The sequence below is a fragment of the Callithrix jacchus genome, chromosome X (assembly GCF_049354715.1).
Source record: "Callithrix jacchus isolate 240 chromosome X, calJac240_pri, whole genome shotgun sequence".
NCBI classification, from domain to species: Eukaryota; Metazoa; Chordata; class Mammalia; order Primates; family Cebidae; genus Callithrix; species Callithrix jacchus.
The window spans coordinates 2,654,719-2,671,666 of record NC_133524.1 but is presented as its reverse complement, the minus strand read 5'-3'; the positions used below and the strand labels follow the sequence as shown (position 1 = coordinate 2,671,666).

The window sequence follows — 16,948 nt, the reverse complement described above, 5'->3', positions numbered from 1 at the left end:
TTTTCTACATGAAAACCTGTTGTATCCCCATGAAGTGTTAGAAGAGATACGTTTTTGGGCCAGGTGCGGTGGCTCACGACTGTAATCCCAGCACTATGGGAGGCCTAGGCGGGTGGATCACGAGGTCAAGAAATCGAGACCATTCTGGTCAACATGGTGAAACCCGTCTCTACTAAAAATACAAAAAAAAAATTAGCTGGGCATGGTGGCGCGTGCCTGTAGTCCCAGCTACTCGGGAGGCTGAGGCAGGAGAATTGCCTGAACCCAGGAGGAGGAGGTTGCAGTGAGCCTAGATCGTGCCGCGGCACTCCAGCCTGGGTAACAAGAACGAAATTCTGTCTCAAAAAAAAAAAAAAAGATACATTTTTTTCATTTTATATATAAAAACCTGTTGTATCCCCACAAAAATGTTAAAAGAATAGGTACATTTTTTTCATAATTTTATATATGAAAACCTGTTGTATCCATGACTGTATGTGTGCCCATGTGAGTCATGAATTAACGAGTTAGTATAGCACAGAATTAACAGAAGTAGTTTAAATTTATAAAATATGAAAGCTACAAAACAATATAAAAATATGAAAATGCTCAATCTTAACCATCACATTGCTCAAAAGAAAAAAAAGAGGAAAAAAACATGAAAATGCTAATGAAGAAATACAAAAAAAAGTCAACTGAAAAACGAGATGTATCTTACTCTTATACTGACTCGAGATTACAAACATTCCTAAATTATTCTGTAAATTTAATGTAATCTTTATACAAATATTAGGGTTTTTCTTAGAATGGACAAGCTAATTAAAAAACATAAATGAAAAAGTAAACAGCAAAAATGGCCAAAAACATCCTGAAAAGATGAATGGGAAAGGCAGTGAGTCTTGTCACATATGAAAAACTGTAATTCTCAAGCTACAGTCATTAAAATCAGGTGGCATTACCTCATTTGCAAACAGAGTGATCAATGAGAGACAGGAGAGGACAGAAAGTCTCCCCACCAACCTTGGGACATACATGAATTTCGCACATGATATAAACTGCATTTTAAATCAGTGGCGAAAACATGGATTATTCAATAAATGGTTTGAGAATAATGAGACTATCACATGGTGGGAAAAATTCTGGACTCTCTTCCTCACTTCCTAAACAAAAAGTGCATCCCTGAGAACCCAAATATTTTAACGTAATAAAGAAAAAAATTCCCACAAAAGTGTTAGAAAAATATGGGTGTTCCTTTTTTTCAATAATGTTGAGTGTGGACAAAGCTGCTCTAAATATTACAGAAGACCAGAAACCATTAATTTAACACATAAAAATAGTAACACTAGAATGAAAAATAAAATGCCACTTAAAGATTCAAAAGGTAAGGATAGAGTGAAAAAGCGAATTTGCTCTCGACTTCACTAAAGGCACGATCTTTCATATGTAAAGAGTTCCTATAGATAAATAAGAATTGGACTGACAACATAAAAAATGAACAAAGTACAGTTCAACTGGTTTCTGGAAACCGAATGCAAATGGCTTCTGAACACATGGATTCTCAACCTCACTCAAGATAAGAGAAATGCAGTGTTAACAGAGTTGACTGGATATCATTTTTCACCTGAGAGATTGGCCATGATCAGGAAGTTTTCAGTGCTCCTAGGAAACAGATATGAGGCATCATTCAAATCCTGTGAATTTGCACAATGTCTAGGGGGAGTGGTTTGACAGTGTCCATGAACAATCAAACATGCAACACTTTTCTACCTAAGAAAGCTAAATTAGTTCAACCATTGTGGAAGACAGTGTGGCGATTCCTCAAGGACCTGGAAATAGAAATTCCATTTGACCCAGCAATCCCATTACTGGGTATATATCCAAAGGAAATAGAAATTCCATTTGACCCAGCAATCCCATTACTGGGTATATATCCAAAGGAAATAGAAATTCCATTTGACCCAGCAATCCCATTACTGGGTATATATCCAAAGGAAATAGAAATTCCATTTGACCCAGCAATCCCATTACTGGGTATATATCCAAAGGATGATAAATCATTCTGTTATAAAGACACAGCACACGTATGTTCATTGCAGCACTGTTTACAATAGCAAAGATCGGGAACCAACTCAAATGCCCATCAATGATAGACTGGACAGGGAAAATGTGGCACATCTACACCATGGAATACTATGCAGCCATAAAAAATGATGAGTTCGTGTCTTTTGTAGGGACACGAATGAAACTGGAAACCATCATTCTCAGCAAACTGACACAAGAACAGAAAATCAAACACTGCATGTTCTCACTCATAGGCAGGTGTTAAACAGTGAGAACACATGGACACAGGGAGGGGAGCATCACACACTGGGGTCTGTTGGGGGGAAATAGAGGAGGGAGAGTGGGGGTTGGGGAGGTTGGGGAGGGATAACATGGGGAGAAATGCCAGATAAAGGTGACGGGGGGATGGAGGCAGCAAACCACTTTGCCACACATGTATCTATGCAACAATCCTACATGATCTGCACGTGTACCCCAGAACCTAAAGTACGACATGTATATATAGCTACATAAAGCTACCTTTAGACATTTATTACAACCAATTCACTTACCTGAGCTCACAATCATGTGCTGCCCACAATGGTCATGGCAGCATTTCCCCGACAGTAAACACCTGACCACAGCTTACGTGGCCCGGATTGCAATGCATCCTCTGCCTTGTTAAAAAGAATGAACGAGCCAAGGGTCTTTTTGTTGACTGACACTGCCCAGCGTGTACAGAGGCTCAGTAAACACTTGCAGAATAAACCACAGAAAAATTTCTCTCCGTAAGAAGTTAGAGATTGGCTCTGATACCAAGTACCATACTATTCCAAATACTATTATTTGGGAAATTTATAAAGTATTTTATTCTATGTTCTGTTAGGCCTTAAACGCCTTTTTTTTTTTTTTTTGAGACAATCTTACTCTGTCACCCAGGCTGAGTGTGCAGTGGGGCAATCCCAGTTCACTGCAACCTCCGCCTCCTAGGTTTACAAGATTCTCCTGCCTCAGCCTCCCAAAGTAGCTGGGACTACAGGTGCGCGCCACCACGCCTGGCTAATTTTTGTATTTGCAGTAGAGCTGGGGTTTTGACACGTTGGCCAGGCTAGTCTCTAACTCCTGGCCTCAAGTCATCTGCCTGCCAAGGCCTCCCAAAGTGCTGGGATTACAGGTGTGAGCCATCGAGCCCAGACCAGCCCTCACATAACTTTTTAATCATCATTCTCAAAATCACTGGACTTTCTTTACATGGAAGTTCCAAAACAATGAAACAAGCAGTTGTTCTACCCAGGATTTAATGATCTAACAAGCCACATAATTTACACTCTATTTTTCCAACAACCCACCTTCAATAAAGTTCTGTTTATTTTTATGTCCATGAGGAATGAAAATGAATCATCTACAAAGACAGACATCCCCCCCTCCATTAAAAAGTAAGCGTTGACACATTTCTTGGAAGTATAGATTTATTTGTAAGTAAGCCCTAATTTGACATATATAAAAAATACTTTTTTTTTTTTTTTACTATTCTTTTTACCGTTCTGCTTCTTGTTTAATGACTTATTTCTGTGGGTAGTATGATTACAATACTTACAAAAATGCCAATGTTATTCACAGAACGACAACAAATTTAATGTATTTTTTCTTTTTATTATTATAAAGCTGGTCAGTGTGAAAAATCTGACCTCAAAGACAATTCTCGATGATTCATTGGGGAGAGCTAGAAACACCACCCTCTAACTTTATAACAAGTGGTTGGTCATTCCGCAAAGTGTTCAGGCATGCTGGTCCACCCACCCTTCAGCTGTCAAAGATTCAACAGGCCAAGAATTAAGTGTAAAAGCCTCTGTGCCACCTATGTCACTAAGGGCACTACCTACCTTACATATGTAAACGGTCCCTGTAGACCAATAAGAAAAGGACCCATCACGCATATAAAAACAAAGGGCAATTCAAATGTTTTCCAGAAATGGAACACAGATAATTTTCAACACATGGATTCTCACTCAAGATAAGAGAGCTACAATGTAAGATAGTCCATGTGATATCATTTTTCAACTAAGATGTTGGCAATAATCAGAAAGTTTGTACTCTCAGGAGACAGATGTGAGCCATCATTTAAGTCTTGGGCATTTACATTACAAACCTTCTATGGGGAATGGTCTGGTGTCCATAAACAATTAAACATGTACATCCCTGGTTGACCCTCTCAAAGGGTGGAGAGGGTAAGTCATTTGTGATGTGTCAATACATTCTAGAGAATCGACAATGTCATCTCCACACACCTGAACCACAGGTAACATCCTATAGGTATTTGTTCAAAGAAGCAATGGAAGGGTGACATAAATAGCCAAGGAGTTCCTGTCATTGTGCTCACCCAGTTTTATGCACTCCAAGTTATCAGGAATGTCAAAATCAGAAGCGGTAACTCCAGTGCCAGAGAGAGCCAGCTGAGTGTGCCCATCAATATCCTGAGAATGACGGGATGTGAAAAGGTGTCGAATTCTCAACAGCAGGCAGACTGCTTGGATGACCCCCACCCAGAACTGAAATTGAAGGCAGCATTTCTGAGTTTGGAAATGGGAGAGGCCCAGCATTTATAACTGACCCCTTCATCCAACCTCTTTCTCCAGATCAGACGACTTTTGACATGGGTATGGCAACACCATACCTTTGTGCAGAGAGATTCATGGGAAACCTAGCCTCTGTGACATGCAGCAGCTCTCGACACCATCATTAGTGACAAGATGAAACGTTGCCTTGAAACTGTCTTTCTCTGGATGCCTGTTGTAACAGCTTCACGTTAACCTGCCTGTGCCACTGCAGACAACTGAAGATACCCTAATTTTCTGGTGGAGGGAAGTCTATGGATGAAGTCAATCCCATCCCGAATATCAGGACTTTAGATCTTTACAAGATTAGCACAAAAGGCAAGTGGAGCTCTCTCCAAGCTTTTATAGACACACATGCATTTTGGAAGCATTGCAATGTGTGCACTGCCCTCACTGGGGAACAAGTTCTCAATGTGGAAAAGTTGTCAAGTGTTACAGAGAAGAGAACAGGCTTTCAGTTAATCCCAACTTGTTAGAAAGGGTATGAGGGTCTTCTTGGACACAAAGCTGTGTGACCCCCACATTCAACCCACCTTTTACATCAAAGCAGTTCAACACTGTGTGAAGACTGGACAGACTCTTAGCAAATTTGTGATATTTAAGTCATATGAAACTCAAGAGAACACAAGGGGGTATCTGGGTGCAGGTGAGTATCAGGATGCAGGGGACTATCTGGAAGCAGGGACTCAGAGGGTACCCTGGATACAGAAGGTAGCTGGACACAGGGAGCATCTAGATGCAGGGAGTATCTGGATGGAGGAGAGTAACTGGATGGAAGGGAGGATCTGGATATAAGGGAGTATCTGGATCAGAGTATCTGGATCGAGGAGAGTATCTGGATGGAAGGGAGTAACTAAAGGGAGTATCTGGATGGAGGAAACTATCTAGAAGGAAGGGAGTATGTGGATAGAGTAACTGGATGGAAGGGAGTATGTGGCTAGAGAAGAGTAACTGAATAGAAGGGAGCATCTGGATGGGAACATCTGGTTGGAGGAAGAGTATCTGGATGGGAGGGAGTATCTGGATGGAGGAGAGTGCCTGGATACAAGGAGTATCTGGATGAGGAAGTACCTAGATTCAGAGAATATGTGTATTCAGGGGGATACTGGAAGCAGGGAGTATCTGGACTTGGGGTGGGTACCAGAATGTAGGGGAGCTCTGGATGCAGGGAGCACATGGCTACAAACCAGAATCTGAATGGAGGAGCATATCTGGATGCAGGGAGCACAAGGATTTAGAGGAGTATCTGGAAGCAGGGAGCACCTGGACTCAGGGGTGCACCTGGATGCAGGGAGAGTATCTGGATGGAGGACAGTATCTGGCTGTAGGGACTGCCTGGATTCAGACGAGTATCTAGAAACAGGGAGTATCTGGACTTGGGGGGTAACCTAGCTGCAGGGAGAGTATCTGGAAACAGGGAGTATCTGGATGGAGGACAGTATCTGGCTGGAGTATCTGGGTGCAGAAGAGCACTGGTCCCGATGTGGCAGGACAGGAAAAGGAAAAGAGGCCTAAAAGGAAATTTTTGAAATAAAGAGCTGGCAGTTAGGCTGAAATTCTGCCTTAAAGCCCCAGAAAAGGAGAACTTGGAACCCCCATCCCATTAAATGCCTACAGCCTTCTTTAACATCTGTCCTCGGCAAAACATTTAGGTAAGAGAAAGTACTTGGTTTCTAATTTCTTTTTATTAGTCTGACATGAAAAAGAAATGTCCTCCAATAAAAGAAATACTGAAGAAACAAATTGAAGGGCTTACCTTATTTTAATTAAAAAAAGGTCAAGGCTACCGTGGGAGTTTCAGACGTGCTCAATGCACACCTGATTTGTAAACAAGCGAGATTCCGGCTAAGGGTGCCTCGGTGCGGTTGATATTTGACTTATAGGGACGTAATAATGGCAAGCCTTTCACATCGCATGGGAAACCCCCCTGGGTCTTGGAGAATGGGGGTCCAAGTCCCTGTCCCCATTTGGATGTAAAATTAATCGTTAGTAAACAACATCCACCCAGCAACAACAAGCAAAGAACGTCTCAAGATTAAAACAAAGAATCCGCCGTGAACAGAAGGCCTCCGTCTCTGCTCTCCAACAGCTGTTCTTTGGGGAGAAGCCTCCAGCAGGTGTCCTAACCCTGTTGCCAACAGCTGGGCTGCTTCCGCTGACAATCTTCTATTTCTCTAAAAGAGTACGCTGAACTGTGGGAAGCAGGGAGAAAAGAAAGTCATTCCCAGTTCCCTGAGTACTCAGGTGAACATAACTTCCTAAAACTTTCAGGAGCCAGTGATTTTATTTCCGCATCAGAAAAATGGGTCCAAAGGTCATGAAAAAAGCAAAACCCTAAATCTCAACCAATTCGATCAATTTCATTGAACGACGCCATGCCTACAACAACAATAAAAAAATGGATACTGCAGAAGAAGCAGAAGGAAAACCAGGGAAGACATTTTCCACTAACGATGTCACAGAGACAGTAACAAATGTCTGTCAGTTACCGAATGGCAGAATACATGTTCTCAGTGACAGTGTGCACTTTTTACTATCTGAAAGACACAGGGCTGAGATTTTCTGGTCTGTTCATTTAAGTTTTGGAAACTTTATTTTGCATGTCAGTCTTAAAACTATTTTGAAGGGAGAAGCTGGGATTTGGAAGAAGGAATTAAAGACAACGGCATTTTTCTTCCAAATAGGCTGGCAGGAAACAGTGGAATGCAAAGCCCTTCGCGTAACAAGAGCCCCACACATACACATCAATGTGCTTGCTAAGGAAGCTAGACAACGTCCTTACAACGGGCAGAAGAAATCTTCCTTCTGTCTTTAAGATAATAGCTTGGGCCCGGTGGTGCAGTGGCTCAAGCCTGTAATCCCAGCACTTTGGGAGGCCAAGGCGGGTGGATCACGAGGTCAAGAGATTGAGACCATCCTGGTCAACATGGTGAAACCCCGTCTCTACTAAAAATACCAAAAATTAGCTGGGCACAGTGGCATGCACCTGTAATCCCAGCTACTCAGGAGGCTGAAGCAGGAGAATTGCCTGAACCCAGGAGGTGGAGGTTGCGGTGAGTCGAGATCGCACCATTGCACTCCAGCCTGGGTAACAAGAGCGAAACTCCGTCTCAAAAAAAAAAAAAGATAATAGCTTGTTCTAAACATCTTTCCCCGAGTTGAAAGAGCAGTCAGCAAGACATCAATTTTTTTTTTTTGAGATGGAGTTTCACTCTTGCTGCCCAGGATGGAGTGCAATGGCTTGATCTCAGCTCACCGCAACGTCTGCCTCCTGGATCCAAGCGGTTCTCCTGACTCAGCCTCCTGAGTAGCTGGAATTGCAGGCATGCACCACCATGCCCAGCTAATTTTTTTTTTTTTTTTTTTTAAAGTAAGGACTTGGTTTCTCCATGTTGGTCAGGCTAGTCTCAAACTCTCAACCTCAGGTGATCTTCTCAGCCTCCCGAAGTGCTGGGATGACATGTGTGAAATGCCGCACCTGGGGAGACACTAACTTTCTAAAAGTCTCTATCTTTAAAATTCAAGGCCAAGTGCCGTGGCTCACGCCTGTCATCCCGACACTTTGTGAGGCCGAGGTGGGCAGATCACTTGAGGTCAGGAGTTACAGACAACTCTGGCCAACATGGTGAAAGCCCCGTCTCTATTAAAAATACCAAGAAAATTAGTGGGGCATGGTGGCGCATGCCTGTAGTCCCAGCTACTCAGGAGGCTGAGGCAGGAGAATTGTTTGAACCTGGGAGGCGGAGGTTGCAGTGAGTCGAAACCACACCACTACACTCCAGCCTGGGTGACAGAGAGAGACTCCATCTCCACACACACACACACACACAAAATTAGAATACTTTAGATCATTTCATTAAAAATACATCTCAATTTGATGGCTCCTATTAAAAACAAATGCTGCATCTCTCAGGCAAAAGGTTCCAGCTTATGCACAAATAAGAGAAAGAAAGCATGCATATATATATATACACACACACACACACACATACGTTTCTTTCTTGTCATTTTCAAAAGTGGTTCTGATGGCAAAATGCCTGCCTTTCACCCTGAGAAGCTTCTCACGAATTAAAGAGACTCCTCTTGACCACGTTTGCCACCTGGTTGGGAGGATTTTTAGAAAGTGACAGCAGGCTGGGTGCGCTAGTTTATGCCTGGGATCCCAGCACTTTGGGAGGCCCAGGTGGGAGGATCGGTTGAACTCACGATGGCCAAAATAGTGAGACCCTATCTGGGCAACCTGGTGAGATCTTGTCTCTACAGAATAAAAAAACAAATCGGCCAGGCATGGTGCTGCACGCCTGTGGTCCCAGCTAATCAGGTCAGGAGGCTGAGGCTGCAATGGGTTACGGTCATGCCACTGCACTTGAGCCTGGGCGACAGTGAGACCCCGTCTCTGCCAACGAAACAACAGTTTACAGCGAAACTTGACAAGCAATATTTCAGGAGATCGACTTTTAATTCCGGTGCACAGGAGCCAGCTGTGGACTTCCTGATGATGCACCAATGGTGTGCTACAGTCTCACTGTGTCACCGGGGCAGGAGTGCAATGGCAACGGTCTTGGCTCCCCGCAACCTGCGCCTCCTGGGTTCACGTGACTGTCCTGCCTCAGCCTCCCGAGTAGCTGGGATTACAGGTACCCGCCACCACACCCAGCTAATTTTGTGTTTTCAGTAGAGATGAGGTTTCACCATGTTGGCCAGGCTGGTCTCAAACTCCTGGGAAAACTTCCTCAATCTTTTATTAAAGAGAGACTTAGGCACATATACATCTTCTCTGGAGCCCCAGGCCCTAGGCAGTTGATACATTCATCGTCTCTTGAAAGAATCCCTTGAAAGCAACAAGACACGAAGGAACACATTCAAAGCCAAGCAACCAACTTTGAGAACGTGAGCAGAACGGCAAGATGGGAGCAGGTAGAGAAAACACAATAGGAACCCTCGCCGCCTGTGCGAGCCGCCACTCCCCGTCCTCCTTACCAGCTGGCTCTGCGCTGGTGTTCCGGTGACTCTCCATGTCCACCTCCCCTTGTTCTGCTGAAAACAAGAAGAAAACACGCAAAGAGGCTCAGTGCAACAGAGCACCCACTCAGAATGCACACCAGACACCCGGGCTTTCCTGAGACTGATGCTCCTAGAGCTTGGGCTGGAGTGATCAGTCCTAAACCCCAAACCCACTGGAAACATTGAGTCTAACGCTCACCTAAGTGATGACTTTGCCAGTATTTTGTTTTTGCCTCACTGCATATGTTTTTACTTATTTATTTACTTATTTTACTTGAAGTTCTGGGATACATGTGCATAACGTGCAGGTGTGTTACACAGGTATACACGTGCCATGATGGTTTGCTGCACCCATCAACCCGTCATCTACATTAGGTATTTCTCCTAATGCTCTCCCTCCCCAGTCCCCCCAACCCCCTGCGATCCCTCCCCTAACCCCCAACCCCCAATAGGCCCCGGTGTGTGATGCTCCCCTCCCTGTGTCCGTGTGTTCTCATTGTTCAACTTCCACTAATGAGTGAGAACATGCAGTTTTTGGTTTTCTGTTCTTGTGTCAGTTTGCTGAGAATGATGGTTTCCAGCTTCATCCATGTTCCTGCAAAGGACATGAACTCATCCTTTTTTATGGCTGCACAGTATTCCATGTGCCACATTTTCTTTATCCAGTCTATCAATGATGGGCATTTGGGTTGGTTCCAAGTGTTTGCTATTGTGAACAGTGCCTTGATGAACATACATGTGTGTGTGTCTTTATAGTAGAATCAGTTACAATCCTCTGGGTATATACTCAGTAATGGGATTGCTGGGTCAACAGTATCTTATCATGGACGGTACAGGCAGAGATGAACTTCACTAGAGTAATACAAGCAGTTTTATTTTCCTCTATTTTCAGGGTTTCTTTCCTCTCTCTAAACTCTGAGGAAATGGCACATGGAAGCCATCATTGTCAAAAAAAAAAAAAAACAAGAGCATGCATCTATGAAAGTATGATTCCGACTTATAACTGCCCCCTGACTCATCAAACATGCAGTTGGCTGGGTGTGGAGGCTCGCGCCTGTAATCCCAGCACTTTGAGAGGTTGAGGCAGGTGAATCACTTGAGGTCAGGAGTTCGAGATCAGCCTGGCCAAAATGGTGAAACCCCATCTCTACTAAAAATACGGGCACGTGTAATCCCAGCTACTAGAGAGGCTGAGGCAGGAGAGTCGTTTGAACCTGGGAGGCAGAGGCTGCAGTGAGCTAAGATCACACCACTGTACTCCAGACTGGGTGACAGATTTATTTATTTAAAATAAATTTATTTATTATTAAATAACAATAAATAAATTTATTTATTTTTTTAAATAATAAATAAATATATTTATTTTTAAACAAATTTATTTATTTTAAAAATAAAAATTTAAATAAATAAATGCAGAGAATCTCAGCAGATTGGATCTTTTTGGTACCTGGGAAAAGGACGTTTTTCCTTTGTGCCCCGATCATCCTTCTGAGGTTGAATCAGCTCTCCTAGCCTCCCTTCCACCTTCCCCAGAACGCAGAGTGAGGGGAGCGAGGCCTCAGATCACTAAGAGCTGCTCCGGCCATCAGAGGTCAAGAGAGCCAAGGGGTCTCATGTACCTGGTTTTCTTCCTCCTCCAGCATGTTTCCCCAGTACTGCTTCTATTTCCACATTTCTTTGTAAAAGTGTTTCAGACACGCCGCAGCGCAAACAGGCTGGTCTCCCCACACACTGTTGGCACAGCTTCCCTTCCGACGCACAGGATAAGCCAACAGTCTTAGAAATGCGCAAGAGAGGCACAGATCCATAGACATTTATTTCTTTCCAGAGCTGGTGTGAAGGAACACTCACGCTTTCAGCATGAAGGGAAACAGCAGGAGCTCATGGAATCCGTGGCCGTGAGCATCCCCCTCGCCAAGAAGGTTATATGTGTAAAACAGCCCCGTCTGTGGTTCAAATGCCTTCGTAAAGGAACACGGCCGCATGGCGCAGCAGCGTAACTTATAACGACAGCAGCAGGGGGTGCCCTGAATTTATACGACATGAACGTGGGGGTCTGCAGCCCTTCTCTCCTCATCACTAAACGCTGCCCACATAAAGCGGCCAAAGTTCTAAGATTTAAGAAAAAAAGAGAGAGGAAAAACCCCCAAAGAGGAGAACATTCCACACGACCTGAAAATGTTCACCCCGAATGTCGTTCCTTCTGCAGGTGCCAAGTTGTCAACATGGATGCACTTGGGAGCAAACTGTCCTGGCTAGAAATGGAAAACCTGCATTCATTTCAGAGGACAAAGAATTTCTCCCTCCCTCCTCAGTGGTTAAAAAGCAAAAAGATATTCTTTTTATTCTTGTGCTATTATAAAACACTACATAAAAGCTGGCAACTTCTAAACAGGGAAAAAGTCCTTTGAGAAGTATAAAGTCTCAGGCCAGGTGGTGGCTCACTCCTGTAATCCCAGCACTTTGGGAGGCCGAGGTGGGTGGGTCACAAGTCAAGAGGTGGAGACCGTCCTGGCCAACATGGTGAAACCCATCTCTACTAAATATACATAAAATTAGCTGGGCGTGGTGGTACATGCCTGTAGTCCCAGCTACTGGGGAGGCTGAGTCAGGAGAACTGCTTGAACTCGGGAGGCTGAGGTTGCAGTGAGGTGAGATCGCACCACTGTACTCCAGCCTGGGCGACAGAGCAAAACTCTTTCGGAAGGAAGGAAGGAGGGAGGGAGGAAGGAAGGGGAAAAGCATAAAGTCTCACAAGGGCAAAGTCCATCTGTGCAAATGTTCCAACATCATGGACCTCTCAGGAGGAGAAACGGTCTCATGAGATGCTCCATACACCTCCACCCACACACCCTTCCCATCAAAAGTTAGACCAAGCATGCCACATTTGACAAGTCAACTTCAAAAAATTTGTGGTGCTTTTCTTTCAGGCTAGAAACCCTCTGTAGCTATTAGAACCGTTAAGCAAAGGAATATGGCTTTAATGGGTCCCTATGCTTTGTGAATATGTATTTATACACAGACACCATGCATTGGGGCCAATCCTGAGACCATATCCCTGAGGATCACTGTCCAGCAGTGGCTAATGTTTAGGCTGTGTTAGGTCAGACACTCTGGGAAACACAGGACATTCTGGAATCCGTACTGCTGTCACTGGGAGGCAGTTTTCACTGTGTAAGAGCTGAGACACCTTGGGAGACATCCTTTCAAGAGTAGGGGCCGTAGAGGTGACCACTGTGCGAAGATGACCACACCCATATGGGTCAGGGTTCTGTGCCCCCACACCACACAGTGGTGAGCACAGGAGGATCAAACCATCCATGCATAGCTGCAACTACTGCTCACCCATAAGGGAGGTGGTGCCTCATTTCCACAGGAGGGCAAATAAGAAAAGTAAAAGACATAAGAAAGAAGTAAAAGGATTATGGAAAAAAAAGAAAAAGAAAAAAGTCAAAGAAATAGGAAAAGAAAAAATGAAAACCGGAGAAGAAATAAAAGTAAAAAAGAAAAGTAAGTAAAAGAAAATAAAAGGAAAACCAGAAAAAATAAAAGAAAAAGAAAAAAATAAGAAACAAGAAAAGTAAAAGAAATAAAAAGAAAAAGGCCAGGTGTGGTGGCTCACACCTGTAATCCCAGCATTTTGGGAGGCTGAGGCAGGCAGATCATCTGAGGTCAGGAGTTCAAGACCAGCCTGGCCAACATGGTGAAAACCTGTCTGTACTAAAAATACAAAAATCAGCCGGGCATGATGGCACACGCCTATAGTCCCAGCAAGTCAGGAGGCTGAGGCAGGACAATCGCTTGAACCCAGGAGGCAGAGGCTGCAGTGAGCCAAGACTGCACCACTGTACTCCAGCCTGGGCAACAAAGCGAGATTCCATCTCAAAAAAGAAAAGAAAAAAAGAAAAAAAAACGAAGAAAAGTAAGAAGAAAAAGTAACATAGAACAAAATAACTAAAATAAATAGAAGAAAAAGAAAAAAATAAGAAAAGTAAAAGAAATAATAAGAGAAAGAAAAGTTAAAATCAATTACATGGAAAAACAAGTTGGTGGAGTTTGCAGATGGGAGGAAAATCCAGGTTCAATGAGCGTGTTTCAGGGATACCAGAGGATCCGAGGAAAAGGCCGCAGAGGCTGCCTGCACAGATGTGAGAACAGGGACCTGACCACCCACCAATTCCCAATAGGCCTTGGAGTGTGAAGACCCAGAGACTTTTAGGCCATTCCTAAACATAGCAATTTTGTGTTTCTAGGAATCGAGATGTACAGCTGTTTGGAGCACTGACCACAGAAAGAGTTAAGAATGACTCCACGGGAGACGGAGCGAGCACGCAGCCTAAAAAGGCGAGGGCTGAAAAGGTGGAAGATTTACAAAGCCACGCGTGTCCTGGAAGGTCCAACCCTTATGACGTGAGTGAGCTTCACGTAGGACATTGCTGGGAAGAGCGTGCCCACCCCGGCCTCCAGCTTGTTCCTTCGGCAGGGATGGACTTGGGGACAGAACTCATAAAACATGGAAGTCACTGCCCTGTTTCTATTAGGTTTTAAGTTTAAAAGAAAACTTCTGAGTTTCTCTTCATTTTCTGAAGCTTCTGTGCAGAACTACAATAAGATCTGATGTAGTGAGACTCTATGCATCCAGAAAGGAAAAGCACATGAAACCACAGGCAGGCAATCTGCCACGGGGGCCACAATCCCATCATGGTGGTCATTCGCCAGCGGGGTGAGGGGAGCGGTCGATGGAGGGGTTTGCTTTAAGGCTGCGTCTTAGCAGATAAACAAGTGCGGTCAGGACGCTCTGCAGGCCTGGGCTGGGTTCTCTGCTTGCCCCTAGGTCTTCAGCTCATCTGAAATGGGAGGTTCAAAGAGACAAAAAATAATAAAAAAAAAAAAGTAAAGTGGCACTGGGGGTCCCCCCACCGCAGCAGCAGCAGGGAGGTGTTAGAAACAGCTGCTCTGAGGGAGGACACAACGGGATAGAGGCTCAAAGTGGGACAGTGGCAAGTGGGAATGGACATTCGGGAGTGGAGGGAGAGGCAGAGGAAGGCAGGGACGGAGGCAGGGAACAGGCAGGGCAGGAGGGAGGAAGGAAGGAGGGACGAAGGAAGGACGGAGGCAGAAAGAGAGGAAGGGAAGGAGGCGGTCAGGAGGTCAGAAAAAAGGAAATGGGAGCTATGAAAGGAGGGAGGAAGGAAGGGAGAAAGAACTGAAGGAGGAAGGAGAAAGAATGAAAGAAAAGAAATTAACGAAGATGGGAAGGAAGGAAGGGAGGGAGGGAAAGAGGAAGGAAGGACAAAAAATAAAATAAATTAACAAAGATGGGAAGGAAGGAAGACATGGGGGGAGAAACGGAAAGAGAGGGAGAGAGGGAGGAAGGGTAAAGAATGAAAGAAGGCCGGGCGCTCTGGCTCACGCTTGTAATCCTAGCCCTTTGGGAGGCCGAGGTGGGTGGATCACCTGAGGTCAGGAGTTGAAGACTAGCATGGCCAACATGGTGAAACACCATCTTAAAAAAAAAAAAAATGAAAGAAAAGAAATTAACAAAGACAAGAAGGAAGGCGGAAGGAAGAAAGGGATGAAGGAAGAAGTGAAGGAGGGAGAAAAGGAGGGAGGAGAAAGAATGAAAGAAAATAAGAAATTAACAAAGATGGGAAGGAAGGAAGAGATGGATGAAGGAGGAGAGGGAAGGAGGTCACAAAGGAAGGAGGGAGGAAGAAAAGGAAGGAAGAAAAGAAAGAGGGAAGGACGGACAGAGGAAAGAAGGAAGGAAAGGAGGATGTGAGAAAAGGAGAGATGGATAGAGAGAGATAGGAAGGATAGAGAGAAAACAGGAAGGAAGGTAGGAAAGAAGGAAGGGATGGAGGGAGAAAAAGGGAAGGATGGAGGGAGGAAAAAAGGAGGTAGGGAGGGATGGAAGGAAAGGAAGAGAGAGAGAGAAAGAGGTATGTAAGAAGAAAACAGAAGAAAGGACAAGGTGGAGAAAAGGAAGAGACGAAGGAGGAAAAGAAGGATGGATGAAAGAAAGGGAGGGACGGAGGAAAAAGAGGGGTGTTCCAGAAAGAATGAAAGGAAGAGAGAGGGAGAGACGAGGGCAAAGGAAGAAAGAGAAAAGCCGGGAAGGAAGAGGGAAATGAAGGAGGTGGGGAAAGAAAGGAGGAGGGAAGGAAGAAAGGCAGGGAAGAAGAAAGGGAAAGAAGAAAGAAGGAGGAAGAAAGGCAGGGAAGAAGAAAGGGAAAGGAGCAGGCGCGGAGAGCCAATAGCCCATCTTGCCAAAGCCTGAAAAGATCCACTGTGAGCCTGGGACCCTGGTAAACAGAGCAGGAGAACCAGCCAGCACACTCAAAGACAGCGTCCTCAACACTCCGTGCCCACTGTGGGAAGCTGGGCTTTGTGGGAAGCAGTTGGGCTCCATGCGGTTAGTGGCCTGAGCCAGGTCCTGGGCACAGCCAACACACCCAGACGCACAGTCGCAAACCCGAATGCATGGGAGAAGCAGCCTAAATAGGCCCCTCCACATCACGTGGGCGAAGACCAGGAGGAGCCCCAGCACCGCAAACTCAGATCGGTAGGAAAGGAGGGACGGAGATTTGCACAAAAGTAACTGTGGTCTTTGCTACTAAAAGTAATGGCAACATGGCAAGACTCAGTCTCTATTAAAAAAAAAAAAAAAAAAAAAAAAAAAAAAAAAAAAACGTAAAAAAATTAGCAGGGCCCACATTCAGATAACATTTTTACATTTTTTGTAGATAATGGGGTCTTGCTATATTGCTATTACTTTTAATGTCATAAACAGCAGTCACCTTTACACCAATCTATAACAGACAGAGGCATGTGATTCCACAAGGCGTGGGTGTTTCTCATTTGTGTGCCCCAAAACTCAACACTGCAAATCTTCTCAGTAAATCTATTATCGAGACGCAAGATTCGGTGAAGACATCTCCTCCTTGGAAAGATACAGAAGAGTCAAGCTATCTACCCGCTTGCCTGAGACTCATTTTAATGAAAATTCAGCCGGGCACGGTGGCTCACGCCTGTAATCCCAGCACTTTGGGAGGCTGAGGTGGGTGGATCACGAGGTCAAGAGATGGAGACCATCCTGGTCAATATGGTGAAACCCCATCTCTACTAAAAATGCAAAAATTAGCTGGGCATGGTGGCACGTGCCTGTAATCCCAGCTACTCGGGAGGTTGAGGCGGGAGAATTGCCTGAACCCAGGAGGCAGAGGTTGCAGTGAGCCGAGATCGCGCCATTGCACTCCTGCCTGGGTAACAAGAGCGAAACTCCGTCTCAAAAAAAGTAAAGCAACCTG

At 44.7% G+C, this 16,948-nt stretch overlaps 1 protein-coding gene across 3 annotated transcripts in view; it reads right to left on the bottom strand.

Annotated features, from left to right (window-relative positions):
• Positions 1–3,470: 3,470 nt before the first annotated feature.
• CD99 (CD99 molecule (Xg blood group)) overlaps positions 3,471–16,948 on the bottom strand; it is a 73,136-nt gene continuing 59,658 nt past the window's right edge. The window contains exons 9-10 of one of the 3 annotated variants that reach the window (XM_078362400.1): positions 9,615–9,671; positions 3,471–6,826 (exon numbers count right to left, since the gene is read on the bottom strand). In XM_078362400.1, the coding sequence (XP_078218526.1) occupies positions 6,801–6,826; positions 9,615–9,671 (83 nt within the window). In that variant the 3' untranslated portion in view covers positions 3,471–6,800. Of the gene's footprint in view, positions 6,827–9,614; positions 9,672–11,435; positions 14,486–16,948 lie in introns of those variants that run through there. The other 2 variants (XM_078362401.1, XM_078362402.1) reach the window with 2 other exon arrangements.